The 16,630-nt window shown below is 40.9% G+C and overlaps 1 protein-coding gene across 5 annotated transcripts in view; it reads left to right on the forward strand.

The window, feature by feature from the left end:
* Positions 1-14,579, forward strand: part of PDE8A (phosphodiesterase 8A) — a 156,514-nt gene extending 141,935 nt beyond the window's left edge. For all 5 annotated transcript variants that reach the window (XM_054836356.1, XM_054836357.1, XM_054836358.1 and 2 more), the window contains 7 exons: positions 1,405-1,603; positions 4,402-4,619; positions 5,484-5,616; positions 11,140-11,304; positions 12,232-12,361; positions 13,126-13,245; positions 13,328-14,579. In XM_054836356.1, coding sequence (XP_054692331.1) covers positions 1,405-1,603; positions 4,402-4,619; positions 5,484-5,616; positions 11,140-11,304; positions 12,232-12,361; positions 13,126-13,232 — 952 coding nt within the window. In that variant the 3' untranslated portion in view covers positions 13,233-13,245; positions 13,328-14,579. The remainder of the gene's footprint in view (positions 1-1,404; positions 1,604-4,401; positions 4,620-5,483; positions 5,617-11,139; positions 11,305-12,231; positions 12,362-13,125; positions 13,246-13,327) is intronic.
* Positions 14,580-16,630: the final 2,051 nt, after the last annotated feature.

Raw genomic sequence — 16,630 nt, forward strand, 5'->3', positions numbered from 1 at the left:
GCCTGTCCTCTTATTAAAGGTATTATCATTATGATTGCTTCCTGCTGTGTTTAAATAAAGGCAATTCATTTATTAAGAGAATTAAAGTGATTTTCAATGAATCACAACTATGAACATGTTATTAGTATTGTCTTCAAGTCCAAGCAGACATACGGTAGTAAAGCCAAGATAATTCATTAAATCTAAGCTTTAGTGCATTACAGTTCCCTGACACAGAAACCTGGAGAGACCTTTGTCTCACAGTGCTACATGGTATTAACTGTCTAGCATTCAGGGGGATTTAACTTTGGTATATTATGATTCTAGTATATGACACAATATTGTTGAGTGTTTTTGCCAAAAGATGTACATCCAACTCTAAATCCAACATCCAACTCAGCAACTCTACGTGACCTCACCTCACCCATCAGGTGCAGCTAGAAATCAGAGTGCTTGATGCATCTGGAATCAAGCAGCAAAGAGAGATGCCAAAAGGAGGGTTTAAGATCTATTTTTAAGAATCCACATTTGAAAATATTTACCACTATACTTGTTCTTCTTAAGCAAAAAATGTATTTGACAAGAAAACAGCAGTATTAACTGGGTTCGAAAAAAGGCTAGTGGACTAAAACTTTATTTTTTTTTTTTTCATTTGCTCTGTTAAACATAATGCACTTTCACAGCTTTCAGATTACAAATATTCTGTACTGCTGTTCTGATCTTCATTCACCTGCCAGTTATCTGGGTTTAAATGGTGCAGTTTGGCCTGGGAGGAGCAAGAGTACTGGAATACAGTCATGTGGGCTACTTTTGGAGACAGGGTTAGCCTGAAGGTTCATCTGGCCCTGGCAGTCTTCTAGAAATGCCCGGTCGTTTCCTTCCAGAATACCTCCGTCTCTCATCCTCTATTGCATGCAAAGTCAATGAGCAATGGAAGCCTGCAAGGGTGAGCGTAAAAGAAATGGAGCAGATCTGGAGTGCAGAAAGAATAGTGATTGAAACATTGTATAGTATAGATATACTTAATCTAACTGTAAACAAGCTAGTTTAGGAATCTGTGGCAGCAGCAAGATTACCTCCCTGCTCTCGTGCACAGAGTTTAGTACTTGCTAATTTATCTCATTTTGACTGCAGTCTACATTTACCCAACATAGATCCTCCAAGCCCCACAAAAGTGTTACATGTAGTACAGCAGCAATATAGAGCCTTTGTAATATTCTGGAAGTGTCAGGAACTGGCAGATTCTGAGTGTGCATGTGACAGGTAAGCAGAACATTTCTACAGGTCTGGATTATAATTCTATAACAAGTCCTTATACCTAAACTGACATGGCATTAGTTAAAAGTGCTGTATAGATTCATACTCTTTATGCTATCTAATATTATTTCAAACTCATTTGTTTTAAATCTTTATTTTTCTCCCCAGGCCTTTGGTTTATCTGGGTCTCAAAATATTTGCTCGCTTTGGAATCTGTGAGTTCTTAAACTGTTCAGAATCAACTCTGAGGTCATGGTTACAAGTTATTGAAGCTAACTACCATTCCTCCAACTCCTACCATAATTCTACTCATTCAGCAGATGTACTACATGCCACTGCTTATTTCTTGTCTAAAGAAAGAGTAAAGGTGAGTCCACATTTATAAGAAACAGTGTAGGTGGGAAGTACAGGTGCAATCAAAGGAAGGTCTCTCAAAAAAGATGCCAAGAGCCAAATGTCTACCTAGGGCCGACCAGTTTGGTAACTCTGAGGTCAAAGAACTGGGCTGCTTTACATGAGTTCTAGGATCTCTCTTATAGTATATGTGGAAGGATGGATACTAATACTACGGGAATTGAGCTATTCTTGATGGGGGAATAAGAGAACCTCTTCCTTGTATAGTTAAACTTTCTCAGATAGGTGAGCTAATGACACAATTATTTTTGTGATGGTATGTGCCAAATACAGATTTAATGTAATAAATCGCAATCTCTTATGCCTTGTGATGGTCATTTTGCAGAAGACTCTCAGGAAAATATAGGCCATCAAATAGGCTTAGAGCTTCCAAAGCTATATCACCCACTGGATGAGATGCCCTGAGGCTTAAAGAGACTGCATTGGAGGAGAGTATTGAAAAAGGTTACTTGTCGAAGTTCCTTGTACCATAACACCCACTGGCATATTAGAGCCCCTGACAACCAGAATAAATCAGAGCAACCTTTGTTCTCACATGCCCAGAGGGCAGACTGGAGAAGGGGAATTAAAACAGTGCTTGCATGTGTGTGCAGCAGAGTGGCAGTACATATTTCTGAGTTGCATTTTTGGATAAAATTCCTACCCTGAACTGGCCTGCCTAAGGATAGTGCTAGTGATGGGCACCTGGCTGAGACATTTGTGACTGTAAACAAGCTTCTGACAGCTCATTAAAACTGTAGTAAGTCCATTAACCTGGAGCTGCAGCTCATTAGTGTGCTCTCCAGAGGCTTATTTACAAACACTTACTATATGCCAAGTGGGAACAGAACTTCACTGGATATTTTCAGCCCCTGATTTGCCAGAGGTTTAGCTGATGTTCCCAAGAATATCTATGAAAAACAGACAAGATCTGGACTCATTTCAATGCCACAGAAGCATGACTGCCGCCTCATTTTCCAAAATGTTATTTCCATTCCTCTCTAGGCATAGGAAGAGAAAAAAATGTTGCAGCAGGAGCAGAATCAAAGTTCAAAATTCTCTCTTTATCTTTTCAAAGTTACAGCCTAGCTGCTTTTGTGTTGTCCAGAGTTCAACCTAACCTAAATACAGAAGGCCCGATTCTGCCACTCAAATTCACACCAAGAAGATTTTCTTCAGTAAATTGAACTCAGTTCTTGCCTGGGAAAATTTTCTGGCTCCCAAATTGAAGTGGTATTCTCAGAATCATTTCCAATTCTGTGCCACAGGAGTTAAGATGACAAAGTTTGAATCCTTGACCTGTAGTCAGGGGTAAAGGTGCTGTAAATCCCTGCAAAGTTTGTTATGTCAGACTCAGGAAGTAAGCATGAGATGATACACTGCTGTGGTCCTACAGGTCAAGTATTCTCCAGTTTCTGGCCACTTCCCATCTGCACAGGTCTTTCTCAGCCAGACTGAGCACTGGTCAGTATGTCCCTCTGAGGAGAGCCTGTTCTAAATGTCTCTCTCCTAACTTCATACCACAAAAATAGAATCCCATGAGCAGCAGCCAAAAGAAAGAAGGAAGAAACTAACACATGGCGGACAGTATTTCAGGCAATGCTAACTATGAACCTGGAGTAGAAATAATTCTTTCCCTTTTCTTGTTCTCCACAAGAACCTCTTGACAGTCCTCAATGAATAATATCCTAGCTCCACTGAACTGAAGTCACTGCATTAATTTCAGGAGGTATAAAGTAGGGTAGGGATTGTCTTTTCACCTACCAAGTCTAACTATTCTGCATGGTACTGTCAAAGCCAGTAGAGAATTTGGACCTTAAATTCAAGCTAATTGGAATGGAAATCATCTGCCCTGCTCCCAGATTCAACTGGGAATATTTTTGATCTTGTCTCTCTTTCATTTTATTAAAAATTTTAACATAATTATTTTGTATCTGTGTCCTTCACAAAAAGCCAGCATAAACACAGCACAAAGCCTAGTTTCCAAATGTATACAACATATTTCTGAGATGCTTGGTTCTTTTCTCCTCGATGCTATTAATACCATATTAAAACTTAAGTATAAAACCTTAAAAGTCAGATAGTTTTGTATTTCATTATAGGGTAGATATAATTAGACATAAAGCAATGAGCAGTGTGAGTAGACAAAGCATGGAGTGCAGCACGCTAAGAGAATCAGAATCTGATACAGAAAGTATAGAACAGTGTGTCATGTAATTTTTCCATGCATGTAAACCATCAAGTATTCTTCACAGAATTCATATTAGCTGTAGCCCCAGGACACCGTTATTATAGAACTGGATATATGGGAAACATTCCTTACAAATTGTAAACCTAGCCAGCACGTAAATGGAATGTGATTAGGACACTACAGTTCCAAAAGAAATGAAGGGGTCTGGTGGAAATAGAATAATTTTTAGCAGTATTGGGGTTTTTTCCAAGCCAAATACAGTAACTCCAAGTGAAGGTGGTTTCTGTGTTGTTAGAAAACACAAACTAATTTATTACTTTGCGTTTGTTTAATTTGATGTGCTTTGTCAAAGGTGTGGCTAAGGCAAAATTCAAGAGGCACAAAATGGCCAACAAAGTCATGGCCAAAAAAGTATTCAATGAAGCTTATAATGAATTTTCCGTTGCTCTGTCTAGAACATCTGACCCTTAGTGATCTGCAGAGTTCTGGCTTTTATTCCTCAGCAACTTGGCTTAATCTTATGGACAGAGTAGGGTTTCTAATGAGTCTGCCAGGAAAACTAAGCATCCTTCTATTTTCAGCAAACTTTGGATCCGATTGATGAGGTTGCCGCACTCATTGCTGCCACAGTCCATGACGTGGATCACCCAGGAAGAACAAATTCTTTCCTGTGCAATGCTGGCAGTGAGCTAGCAATTCTTTACAATGACACGGCAGTGCTGGAGAGCCATCACGCTGCCCTGGCTTTCCAGCTCACCACCCGGGATGACAAATGCAATATATTTAAAAACATGGAGAGGTAAGCTTAAAACCGAGGGTCCTTGTCTGCCCACTCACATCTCTCACTTTCTTCCGTATAGCATAAGATAATACAAACAAGCATTGTAGAGGAGGGCAGTGCCTTGTGGATAACTGTCTGCAGCCCTTGTGGAAGTTTGCTTCTAACACAGTAGGGTGCTTCTGCCTGTCCTGCATGGGCTTAGGAGTAATCCCATGGTTTCAGTTCCTCTGTGGATAAAAAAGTGGACCTTATCTAAGGAACTTAGTGTAAATCCTAATGTTAGCAAGTCTAGAAGAATAATTGTGTATCATTGCATATAGAGGACAAGCTATGGCTGAGTGGGTAGATGTTTTCTGGGTAGAACAAGGATAGAAAGAGTCACAGAGCATCAGTCAAAAATTAAATGTCATGTTGCAATGGAGAAGATAGTGAAGGAATGGTTGTTCTTCTTCCAGTCCTAAAAAGGCATTCAGGGTGAGGATGTGACCATTGCCTTGGCCTTCTCAAGATACAGCAGAAAAGTATTGCTGAAAACTTGTCTGGAGCATGAGCCACTGCTGAGTGTCTGTGCTAAACGCCTTGGGAACACACCGGTGTGGCAAGTCCTGGCAGCCCTCCTGAGTAGCTGGTGCCGCTGCTTCTGCCCAGCTCGTGCACTCTCTCTCCTAGAGATCCAGTCATGCCTCTAGAACATATGTCTCTGCACACCATAGGGTACTTCATCCAGGATAGATGCAGCTGCCCAAGCCTTTATTACTGTTCTTTCTTCCCCCAGCACCTCTCTTTAATGGAAATGGTGTGTAGCATTTTTGTTAGACTTGTTTTAGCAAGCAGCCCTTTGTGAACTAGCCAGCATTCTTAATTGTTTCCTTCTTTAAACAGGAATGAGTATCGAACCCTTCGCCAAGCCATTATTGACATGGTCTTAGCAACAGAAATGACAAAGCACTTTGAGCATGTCAACAAGTTTGTCAACAGCATTAATAAACCCTTGGCAGCGCTAGAAGAAAATGGGGTAAGCAAACACTCCAAGTCCTCCTTAAAATGACTAGGCAGGGACTGGGAAACCTTGGCAGTAGGAAATCCCCACATGGTATTCTGAGAAAGTTCATCAGAAACATGGAGGAAGAGAGACTAGAAATGTGTCTTTCACCCCTGGGTTTGAATGCCCTTCTGCTTAATATGGTCATCACACATTTTGAGGATGAGTAGAACTTACTTGGTTGCTATTAATATTGCAGTGCTATGATATACTTGGGACCAGAAGCTTGGGTTGTATATTTTCCTGTTAAAAATGCAAATTTGATGAACCCAGTCACTCCATAGAGAGAGTGCTAGCGGCAAGACCTGGCATTTTGTTGGCCATTGTTGCAAAGGGACCAAGATTTGCCTCAGAACAGAAGCTGAATTACTCCCTCACTCACGATGGGAACCGCTGGTGCTGCAGCATAAGGGCAGGTATATTGACTGCCATATGGCACATTCTCTGGAAATGAGGGCCCTCAGCCTCAGCACTGCCTAGCAGCATTCATGGGTTTTCTGTCTACTTTCTTTTTTAATCTTTAAAATAGATGATGGTGGCATTATGTATCATATAGACATAATCAATAGCCATCTGGAACCCAATGGACACAATGAAATTGCCTGTTAAGAACTCATTCTGAAAAACCACACCAGTTTCAATAACAGCTTCAACCAGCAGTTTTGTTGCCAGTAAGAGCAGTGTATAATTTTGTTGGAATGGTTTTTGCAAAGAGAAGATTTTCAGAAATGGTTATAATAAAGTTTGCATCGGTGGCAATGTCCTGCAGGAGCTATAATGATTTTCTGTGTTTTCTTACCATGTTTTTTAGAAACCCACTTTTATGGCTGTTGTGTGTAATGGGGGGGCAAGTCTTTTAATTATCTGAAGGTGGGAGAGGAACAGGTCTTGTTCCTTCACCTATCAGAAGCAGATTGGAGCTTAATTGGAAGAGAGTACCTCTGTCCACAGGAGTATATACTAGAATTAGCTTTGTTCTTGGCACCCGGCGATGCTAATGAGAACTATGTGCATGTGAAGCCAAAGTCCCAGTAGGATACTGGTTTTACTGACTAAACTAGGAGAAAGGCTGTTAAGTCTGTGGCTATGAAGTATTTTTCCCAGACAGCCTTATGGTGCAGAATGTGGCTTAAAGTCACAGACAGATTAATACTCCTGATTTTTGTGGGTGCTATATTGGACCTTGTGTAATTATGAAGTTCACTGCGCAGGACATATCTACACTTTGCTACAAGTGCCTGTTCACTGCTACCAGAGCCTAGAGAAGACCAGAACTACTTTGTGCACCCATTTGTCCTTAGATTGATCATTTAATGGCTCATCTGTAACAAAGGCTTACCACAGTTAGTCTCCTACCTATTACAAATAAAAGAAGGATGGTGAAAAAACAGGCTTAAATTGTGAAGTCATTGTCAAAGGTTATAAAGTGACAGGACTACCACCATCTCTTCAATCTAATGACTCCATTTATATGCACATGTTATGATGCAGTCAGCCCTTAATTGTATCATCAGATTCTATTTTTCACTGACTCTGCTCTGACTTCAAAGCCCCTTCCCTGCCCACTATCTTGTCATGCTGTTTTCACTTCTCACCCACCCTTGCGTTCCTTGGCTCCTCACTAGCTCTTTCTCTCTTCCTCCTCCATTTTCCAGTACTAGCTTCCTCACTCAACAAGTCCCCCCTTTTTCAGCCTTCCTCTCCTCTTCCAGTTCTGTTTGCTTGCAAGTCTCCTCTCTCCTTCACAGTTCCCAGGACTTTTGTGCCACTTTACTCCTTCTCTTCACTTCTTTTGCATTCAGATCAGGCAACAACCTCCTCTTCCCTGCTGCTGTTTTTCTGCAGGTTTTATGTACTGCAAGTACTGGAGACAGGCTCCCTGTTCTTTGCTACAAAACTGGGACCTGGACAGTGCCTGGTCCAGCACAGCCAAGAACTACAGTTGCAGGGAGAGTCCTGTTCAGTCCCAGGCTCCACCAATCCCTACTGAGTCTACACAAACCACAACTTTTTTTTCTCCAAAGTTTGTAACTTTTCCAGCAGATTTTCACAGGGGTGTGGTGACTGGTTTACCCCAAAACCATCCCTCCAACTAAATTCCAGGTCCTCACTCATAAAGATGTGAGGGTATTGAAAAAGAGAAAAACAGCAATAATTTTTAACATCAGCACGAAGAGCTTATTTCCCCATACCTCATATTTAGAAGCCACCAAAACATTTTTAACTGCAGTTTTCAGGAGGGGGAAATCTTTGCCTGAGGTGGACACCTGGTGGGGAAACTTCAACCAAACAACTTAAATTGGCAGTTATGAATAGTATTAAACAAAATCTTTTAATATGAAGTGTCAGCCTGCAGGCTAGCCTACACCCATAGCTGTAGATGATCAAGCTCTTTCACTGTAGACCTTTTTTTTTAAACATATATATGTATTAATTTATGATTGTGAAATTTTCCACAGAACCAGTTTTGCTTAGAACAATTTTAAGAAATAACACGCTAATTTGTTTGAATGCCTGATAGACATATTTTGTTTCAGGATATTTTAATGGAAATGTAAGGCCAGCAAAATGGATGGAAAATTCTGTGGCTAAACATTTCTCTGATTGTAACAAACAAGAAGAAAAGAAGGAGGAGCAATTCTTGGTAGATTACAAGCAAGTGAGCTAGCCAGGAAAAGCCAGGGCACTTAACTGACTGTGCAAAATAGTCTGCAGGTGAAGGAGCTGCTTGATGGCAACCAAACTGTGTCCTTGCTCACCCCCCAGTGTAGTCTGGCATGTAGGCTCACTAGAGGACCTATTCTCTCAGTAGTCCTGAGAAATGGCTTCTCTTTCCAGCTCTTGAAAATCTGCAGGGGTGCAGCTGGGCAACCTCTCTGAGTGAGCATAGCAGCATTCAGTGTCAGAGGGGAAAAGACATGGAGGAGAACAAGGGAGCTGCTGCTGGGTGTAGTGCACCGCACCAGCTCACCTTGTGGGGTGTGTAACTCTCCAGGGCGCCTGGTCAGAGCCGGAGGGCTCTGTACTGGCATGGCTTGGTGCGCAGAGCCCCTTCTCGCAGCCCCAAGAATTGAGATGCAGCAGTTTTTTGAGCAGCAGCATCCATCCAAAAAGCCAAACTCCTCTTCTTGCCTATTATGGAGAGCTGAATAGCTGTTGCTGCTGAAGAACAGGGCTTGGACCTGTACAGTCAGACAGTAAAAACAAATACAGTGACATACAGAAAGCAAACAAAAGTTTACTTCTGCCCTTGAGCCCTGGGGGGCTGCAGGGAAATAATCTACCCCACAAAGCATTTGCGATTCACAGTAAATTCTGCCCAAGGATGGGAAGAAACACAAAGGCTATACATTTTTTATTGAAAACAAGAAGCAAAATGTTTCCTTTCTTTTGGTTGGGAGTTTCTCAGTTCAGCAGGTTCCTATTAAAAGGCCTGTAATGTGCAAGCGGGTAAACCCAATCATTTGCTGTGCTTGTTACTAGCAGAACAACACTGACAGATCCTCCTTCAAGTCTGGTTGTGTATCTGGTTGCAGCGGGAACGTGTGTTTCCTGGCCTGGTTTCCAGTCATGGCGGTGACTCAGTGTAGTGTTTGCAGGCTGAGCTGCCAACCATGTGTTCCAAATGGGACAGTTCCACTTATTTTTTTTTATTTATTATTTTTATACATATTTGTTCAAAGAGCCATGCTGAGAAGCTGCTCTGTTTGTTTCCTTTCTTCTTTTGTTTCATAAACTGAAAAAAATCCTTTCCAGCTCCAGCATCCTTTATCCTCCCATTTCCCTTCATGATGTCACCTAAGCCTATGACAGGAAGCCAACATCTGACATGCGGAGCACCTCTGCACTCTGAGCAGGATGCTGGGACTAAGCACGGTTAGCACATTTTATTCCCAAGACATCCGCATCCAGCAAGTAGAACTGTGCCCTTGGTTTGAACAGATCACGGAAGCAAACATCCTTTCTTGATTCCTCGTGGTTTACCTACTAGGATATTCTCTACTATCCTTAACTGAATGATCTCTAATAATTTTCCATGCTTAATTTTTACACACTGCTCATGTTTCTGGAGCTTCCATCACTTTACTTTGGCTTTCTCTTACCTAATTTTGCTATGCATTTGGAGATGTAGGCACCTCACTTTTGTTTCTTTGTATTTTCCCTTCCATATATCTAAAAATGAGGGAAAACAATTGGTTTGGGAGTCTCGTTTTGGTAGGACCTGTGGAGCTGGTATTTCTGAGCCAGTATACTGCCAAATAATAGGTTTTTATTATTGTCAGTTTCTTCCTTCTGGAAGAACTTTCTTCCCCACAAGAACTTTCTTCTGAAAAATATGTCCTAATAAAAGATCAGAACGTTTCTGCCGCTTTGTATCTCCCTCTTTGTACTGCAGGAACTGGAGGCACATTATTATTATCATTATTATTACCGTTACTTCTTCACTGCTCTGACTATAGATCAAGACCTTGTTAGGTGCCAGAGAAATCTAGTATATTCCTTGCTTCAAAGAGTTTCTATTCTGAGTAGATAGTGTTGTAAATTTCTGTACCTATCCATCCCTAAAAAGTCAAGTAATGATGTTGTACTTATACGTAATTTTTTAAGAGATTTTAATCCTGAATCTCTGTCCTTTGGAAACTAACTTCATCAGAGCTCCACAGAAAATAGCTTCTAATCTGGATCATTGGAGCCTTTACTCACATTAGCTGTATGCTGGCTCCAAATATAGAGTACCGTTGACATGCTTCTATGTGCAGCCTGGGAACCAAATATAAGTCATGTGTGGGTTGAAAACTTTCCTAGACTTGCAGAGGAAAGATGAGGCTGTTCGGAAGCATGTTTCTAATATATTGTTTTAATACTGATAAAGTCTCAGAAAGCAAAATTCCCAGTCAGGTCAGAGACTGATGGACTAACCTGGCTCCAGCGGAAGGGAATGAGGAGCATGCCTGGGAGGCAGTCTGGGATCTGACTCTCCTCATAACAGCAATTCTCTCAGAATGATTGATGCTCACACTGTTGAGGTTTGCGTGCAGAGGATGACCGTGCATCTTGGGTCAGTCTTTTTTTTTTTTTTAAACCAGCTATTCCACTCTTAATGTGCAAGTCCATTAATCCTTGGATTTCAGCAGAGAGTTACATTTATCTGCCTACACAGTGCTCATCACTATGTGTGTGGTGATGGATGGATCCTCTCCACACTTTTAGAGGAGGCAGATAAGGCATAGAGGGATTAGATGACTTGCCCAAAGATGCCCAAGAGATCTGTCACAAAGACAGTGACTGAATCCAGAACCTGGAGTTCAGTGCTAGTTCAGAGCTGTGGCTAACATTCATAATCCCCCTATAAATTTGGCTGGACATCAAATATGGTAGCCAGTAGCAGGACTGATCCCTGTAGGGTCTGCTGAAAGCATTCCCAGGGCACAAAGCTTTTGAGTAAGTGCACAGAGACCTTGCTAATGGATTGCTTTTCATTCTTAAATGTTACAGAATAATGGTGATGGAGAGTCAATCAAAACTGTTCTCACGTCCCCTGAAAACCGTATCCTTATCAAACGCATGTTGATAAAGTGTGCTGACATTTCCAACCCATGCAGACCCATAGAGCAGTGTATAGAGTGGGCTGGACGCATCTCTGAGGAGTACTTTGCACAGGTAAGGCAGCTACAACGGGCTGCTGAAATTCCAGTTCAGCATCTCGAAAAGGGAAGAGAAGGGTGCATACACTGCCAGTGTCCCAGAACGTCTAAGGCTGCATTACGTCATGTGAAAAATAATAACTTATTTTAAATGATGGGATTCTACTCATGCTGATAGAAGACTAGATGCCTTCAGACAGATGGAAGTTGACAACTTCTACAGTGCAGTTTTTGAAAAATTTAAGTTTTCAAGTTGCTCAGTTTGGAGCTGGGCTTTTTGAGTTTTGCCTGCAAATGCATTCCCATCACAAGAGGCAGAGGAAGGGTGCCTTCTGTGTACCCGTGTACTGGCTCTGCCTCAAGAATAGAATCATCAGGTCCTAGTGTTAGCATGGGAACAGCACTCACTCCAGGAAATGCTGTAAGACCTCAGCACACTGTGCTGAAAAAGGGTTTTAGGAAGATGGGGAAAAGGAGAGGGCAGAGTCATTATTACAGGTAATAGACCAAATAGTGCAATTGGGACTTGGTACCTTGGGGGGGAGGGGGGGGGAAGAGGATAAAAAAGATATTTTGCCATCTCTGAGTTATACAGAATGTCACTTCCATCAGAGATTGAGAATGGTTGGGCATCTTTTAGCTCAGAAGCAGTCGTAACTTAATCAGTAACGTGAAGTTACTTAGGGTCAGCTTTCTGTGCAGATGCAGAAGGCAAATGTATTGCTTTGTGGGAAACACTGGAAGGCACTATCCGTCTGCTGTTTGGCTGAAACTGAAACAGCTAGGTGCTGAAGATTAAATTGCTGCTTCTTCAGATTTATTCAGGTTCCTCTGTTTATTGAGCAGTTGCATGCTCTAGTCAGTGCCAAACAATCTGCTGCTAAAAGAAGCCCATTAACAGAATGTGTCTTAGATGAATAATCACAAGAGTGTTTTTTTGCAGACTGATGAAGAAAAAAGGCAAGGTTTACCTGTTGTGATGCCAGTTTTTGACAGAAATACTTGCAGCATCCCCAAATCCCAAATATCATTCATCGATTATTTCATCACGGATATGTTTGATGCCTGGGATGGTAAGCAAAATTCTGCTGTATTTCCTGATAATAAGTCTTTTGTGAACATTTGAAACTGCTGTGATAGAAAATTGCTTTCTTATGGCTCCTGAAGAAAGGGGGAGCAAAGGGAAGATTTCTGCAGTTCAAGCAAGCTTAATAACTTCATTATTACTTAGAAGTATTTTGATACTGCTACAAGCCATTCTCATGGCTTCTCTTTAATATATTAGATTCAGGCAATGTTTAACTTTCTTTGTTTTAAACTTGCTTCTCTGTAAGTTGAGAACAGAACATATTCTCCTTGGTAGCACTTTGGGCACAATCATTTTGTCCATGTTAATATCGGTTATTCTTCAAGACAAATTTCTCCAGTCTGGAAACTGCTTGGGGGAGCAGCTATTTCCTTCCAAGTGCTGCCTCCGTGGTAAAAGTGGTCAGAAATGTGACTCTCCTGAATGCCAGATCATGACATGTGACTGAGATTTGATGAAGTAGAATAATTACAAACATAATTAGCTATGCCCCTCCTGGCAAACCGCGTTCCTTTGCTGGGTCTTGCAATACCAGTATTAAGTAGACTTACAGAACTGTTCTCAGTGGCCTGAGTGATACATGAGTGATGAGAGCTATACAGCCAAAACCATTTCAAGTATCAGTATGACAGATTCAAGCTTTCCTTCTTAACACAGTTTCCCAGACATTTCAAGTGATATATAAGCAGACAGAATCATATGACTGTTTAAATTCTGCAAACTAAATACACTCTGCCCTCTCTTCCCTAGCATTTGCAGACCTGCCAAATTTGATGCAGCATCTGGATAATAACTTTAAATACTGGAAAGGACTAGATGAAAGGAAGCTGCGGAGCCTTCGACCACCACCAGAATAGCAATTAGACCATGGTGTGTAATTTACTAACCATATGCATATTTATTCAAGCTCACTTTTATTCATGTGATTTCAGATTTGTTTTGGTCTCTTCAGTATTACAGTAAGGCTAGCCCATGTGCTTGGAGAACTTTCAAATTCAAGAGAACATGAGGTCAGCAGTTGACTTCCACAAACTACCATGTGTGGACTCCAATGAAATAAGCCTATCAAGTGGAATTACACTGGATTGCTGCAGTACTTGTACTGAAGAGGGTTTATTAGTGAACATATTTTTGCGACATCTTCATACCAGTATGTGAAGCTGGAAGACCTTGAAGAATCCTCATAAAAAGGACATTCACTAGAAGATTTTGCTTAATCCTCAATCCTGCAAGTGAAAAAGAAATATCTATATTAATAGAGACTCACAGCTTTTATGAGAAAGCTACATGCTTTTTATAAGCACTTAAGACAGTTACATAGAACAATCAGACATTTAAAATGCAACTCTCTATGAAGGAATTTTTGATCTATGAAAAATAGATGTACTCTATTTTTTCACATCACAGAAGGTGCAATCATTCACTTCTGAGCACTACTGAAAGTGAGTTCTCTTTAAGAAATTTAGTAGCAAATGTAAAAAATAACACAAGAATTTTTGAGGTTGATTGTTAGCATCTATGATTAAAATGATATGTTTTATTTATTTTGTTAGATGTTCAATATTTTCTATGAATTTATAAATACTTAAAAGCCAAAGCCAACTTTAGATGCATTACAAATTTACATGATTCATACTCATTAATATACATTTAATTGATGTACAGACCTTTTATTTTCATAATGCAAATACAAAATACTATACAATGATACATTTTTATTGCACTGTAAGGATAGATGTGTATGTTTAAATATTGTCTGATTTATGTTAATTAAAATAAGTTTTATTGAAAAGGTCTCACTTGAGAATAGTAGAATAAACAAGAAATGTATACTGTCTGAGCACCAGAACTGCAGTAGTTCTCCCACAAACCAGTGGCGACCACCTGATCTTCCCTTGGCTACAAAAATAATAATATGTTGGAACTTTTTGTTTTCTCCCATGAAATTTTATGACTGAATTCCCTGTCAAAGTCTGCCTTATTTTATATAGTATTTCTACAAAGCATTCCACAGCATATATGAAGAGGTAATACCAAACACCTAATGAATTTCAACATTTTATAGCCTATGTATTTTCCTCTGCCATGAAAGAAACACAATGTAAAACCACCAACAAAAATCTTTAACTCAAGAAGTTTGTAAAGGCTGTGTACCTTCACAATTTGAATGAAACCTTCATAGCAAACACCAGAAAATAATAAAATGTATATTTTAAGAAGTGTCAAAGTCCTAGCCATTTCATTTGAAATCCATGTTTACTTTGTAGTTTGAAGACTAAGATACAGGACATTCTTTTAAGATACTTGCTGTCTGGGGAAGGGAAAATTTGAGGGGGTTGGACTGGCATAAGGGTGATGAAAGGTGGTATATGGCTGGCAAGCCCCTGTGTTTGTGGCCTGACCTTGGCAAGCCCATCAAACCCTTGGACAAATTTCTTCACAGCCAAAAGCAGTGCCACACGTATTCCACTGAAGGACTAGAAGAGTATCCTGTCAGCCTTCCCAGTAGGCAGAAAGGCACTCCAAAAGCACGGAAAGAATTGCTGACTGTTGTCAATGCAGAGGCAGTTGACTTTAGAGGGTTTTTGAACCATTCCTGAAGCAGCACAAGCAGGGGAGAGGTGGAAGATGGAGCAGTTCAGGGACTGCAGCAGTAGAAGCCTTAAAGCAGGTAAGAAAGGAACAGGTGACCTCTCCAGTTGTGACCTGGTTCTGTGTTCCTGCTTCATCTCCAAGCCAATGACACTCATGGGCCACTGCCATTTGTAGCTCACTACCGTTCGTGTTTGCATCATGCCTTTTGCCAGTGCTGCCCCTACCCTACTTATGTGGTCTCCTTTCCTACGTAGTATTTGGGTTATATGCTGTTGGGGCAGGGAATTCCCTTTTGTGATTTCCTTTAGTTCATCGATGCGTGTACACTGTCTAACCCGGTGGGGCTCAGATCCTGCCTAGGAGTGCCCAGACCATGTCACTGTCTCAGAGATAATAGTGGGACAGAAGGCATGGCGTCCTTCGTGATCTTCCAGGGGTCGTACAATCGATACTGAAGGAGCAGAAGTATTTCCATTGAAGGCTGGAAAAATGAAGTATCCTATTTTCAAAGGGAACATGCAAGGAAAGGGAGAGTTGGCTGCCAAAAACATTTTCCTGGCATTGTGTTTCTGTATACATGCACCTATTGTAATCGGCTGTAATTTGCCACCTGGCGTTAATGTCTTCCATTGCATGCAGGCTCCTGTACCTAGTTGAAGGAAAAGCTACTCTGGCTCCATTGGAGGGAAGCTGGATCACACTGTCAATATTTCCTCCACTTATCTGCTGCAAAAAAGGATGAGACAGGAAAATTAACAGCATACGTGTCCAGAGAATGTCTGCAGGAAGGGGGTAAAAATATTTCTTCATAAGCATAGTTAATATTCTGGGTTGTATTAATGAATGGTAAAAGCAGTTAATTTAATCTGCTATAAAAATGCCTGATGCATCATCATTGAAGAGATGTGATCAATATGATTAATTCCCTGAATTCACACTGCATCGTAAATGCCATTACTTGGAGCGTAGAGCTGTGCTAATCAACCTTCTGTATCAGCCAGATTTATGTCCATATCGGTGTACAATAATTTCACTTAACATAAAACACTGATTTACAGCTATTGAATGCAGCTCTGTTGATTCTGTTGTCCATCTAAATTTTGCTGTTGCCAGGGTCAGATTATAATTAAGGTCTGGAACCACCATGGCTGATCCTTACCTAAGATCTCTTCCTACTGAGCTTCTCTCTGCAAGCTACATCTCTTAAGCCTTCTGTGCAGGTTCAGTGGGGCCGATTCCAGGCTGCTGCCCATGCAGCAGGAAGGGCCTTGATGTGCAGCAGTAACAGTTGTAATGTGACATTTATCGCTCCAGTATCCAAATGTCTTTGGATCCCATTACAAATTCTTCAGCCATTCGAGGTCCCCCTCCTTTCTCTTCCAAGATTACATAGCAACATCACATGCGCTGTGCTCTGAACCCTTTCCAGTTTAGTATCTCTTCCCGTGCTTTTGAACTGTCACTCATAGAGCTCTGCTTGGGACAGAAACCATGGCTTTACTGATGGTCCTTCACCACAGAAGGGAGAACACTGGAATAAACTGAAAGAGTATGATTGAAATTATTTCCCATTTCAGACAGGCTGGCAGTCTTACACAGTGTCTACACTTTCATTTGTTTTTGCTTTAATGCTAATACAAGAGTAAATTCCAATGCAGAC

This window comes from Grus americana, chromosome 10 (assembly GCF_028858705.1).
Source record: "Grus americana isolate bGruAme1 chromosome 10, bGruAme1.mat, whole genome shotgun sequence".
Lineage (NCBI taxonomy): Eukaryota > Metazoa > Chordata > Aves > Gruiformes > Gruidae > Grus > Grus americana.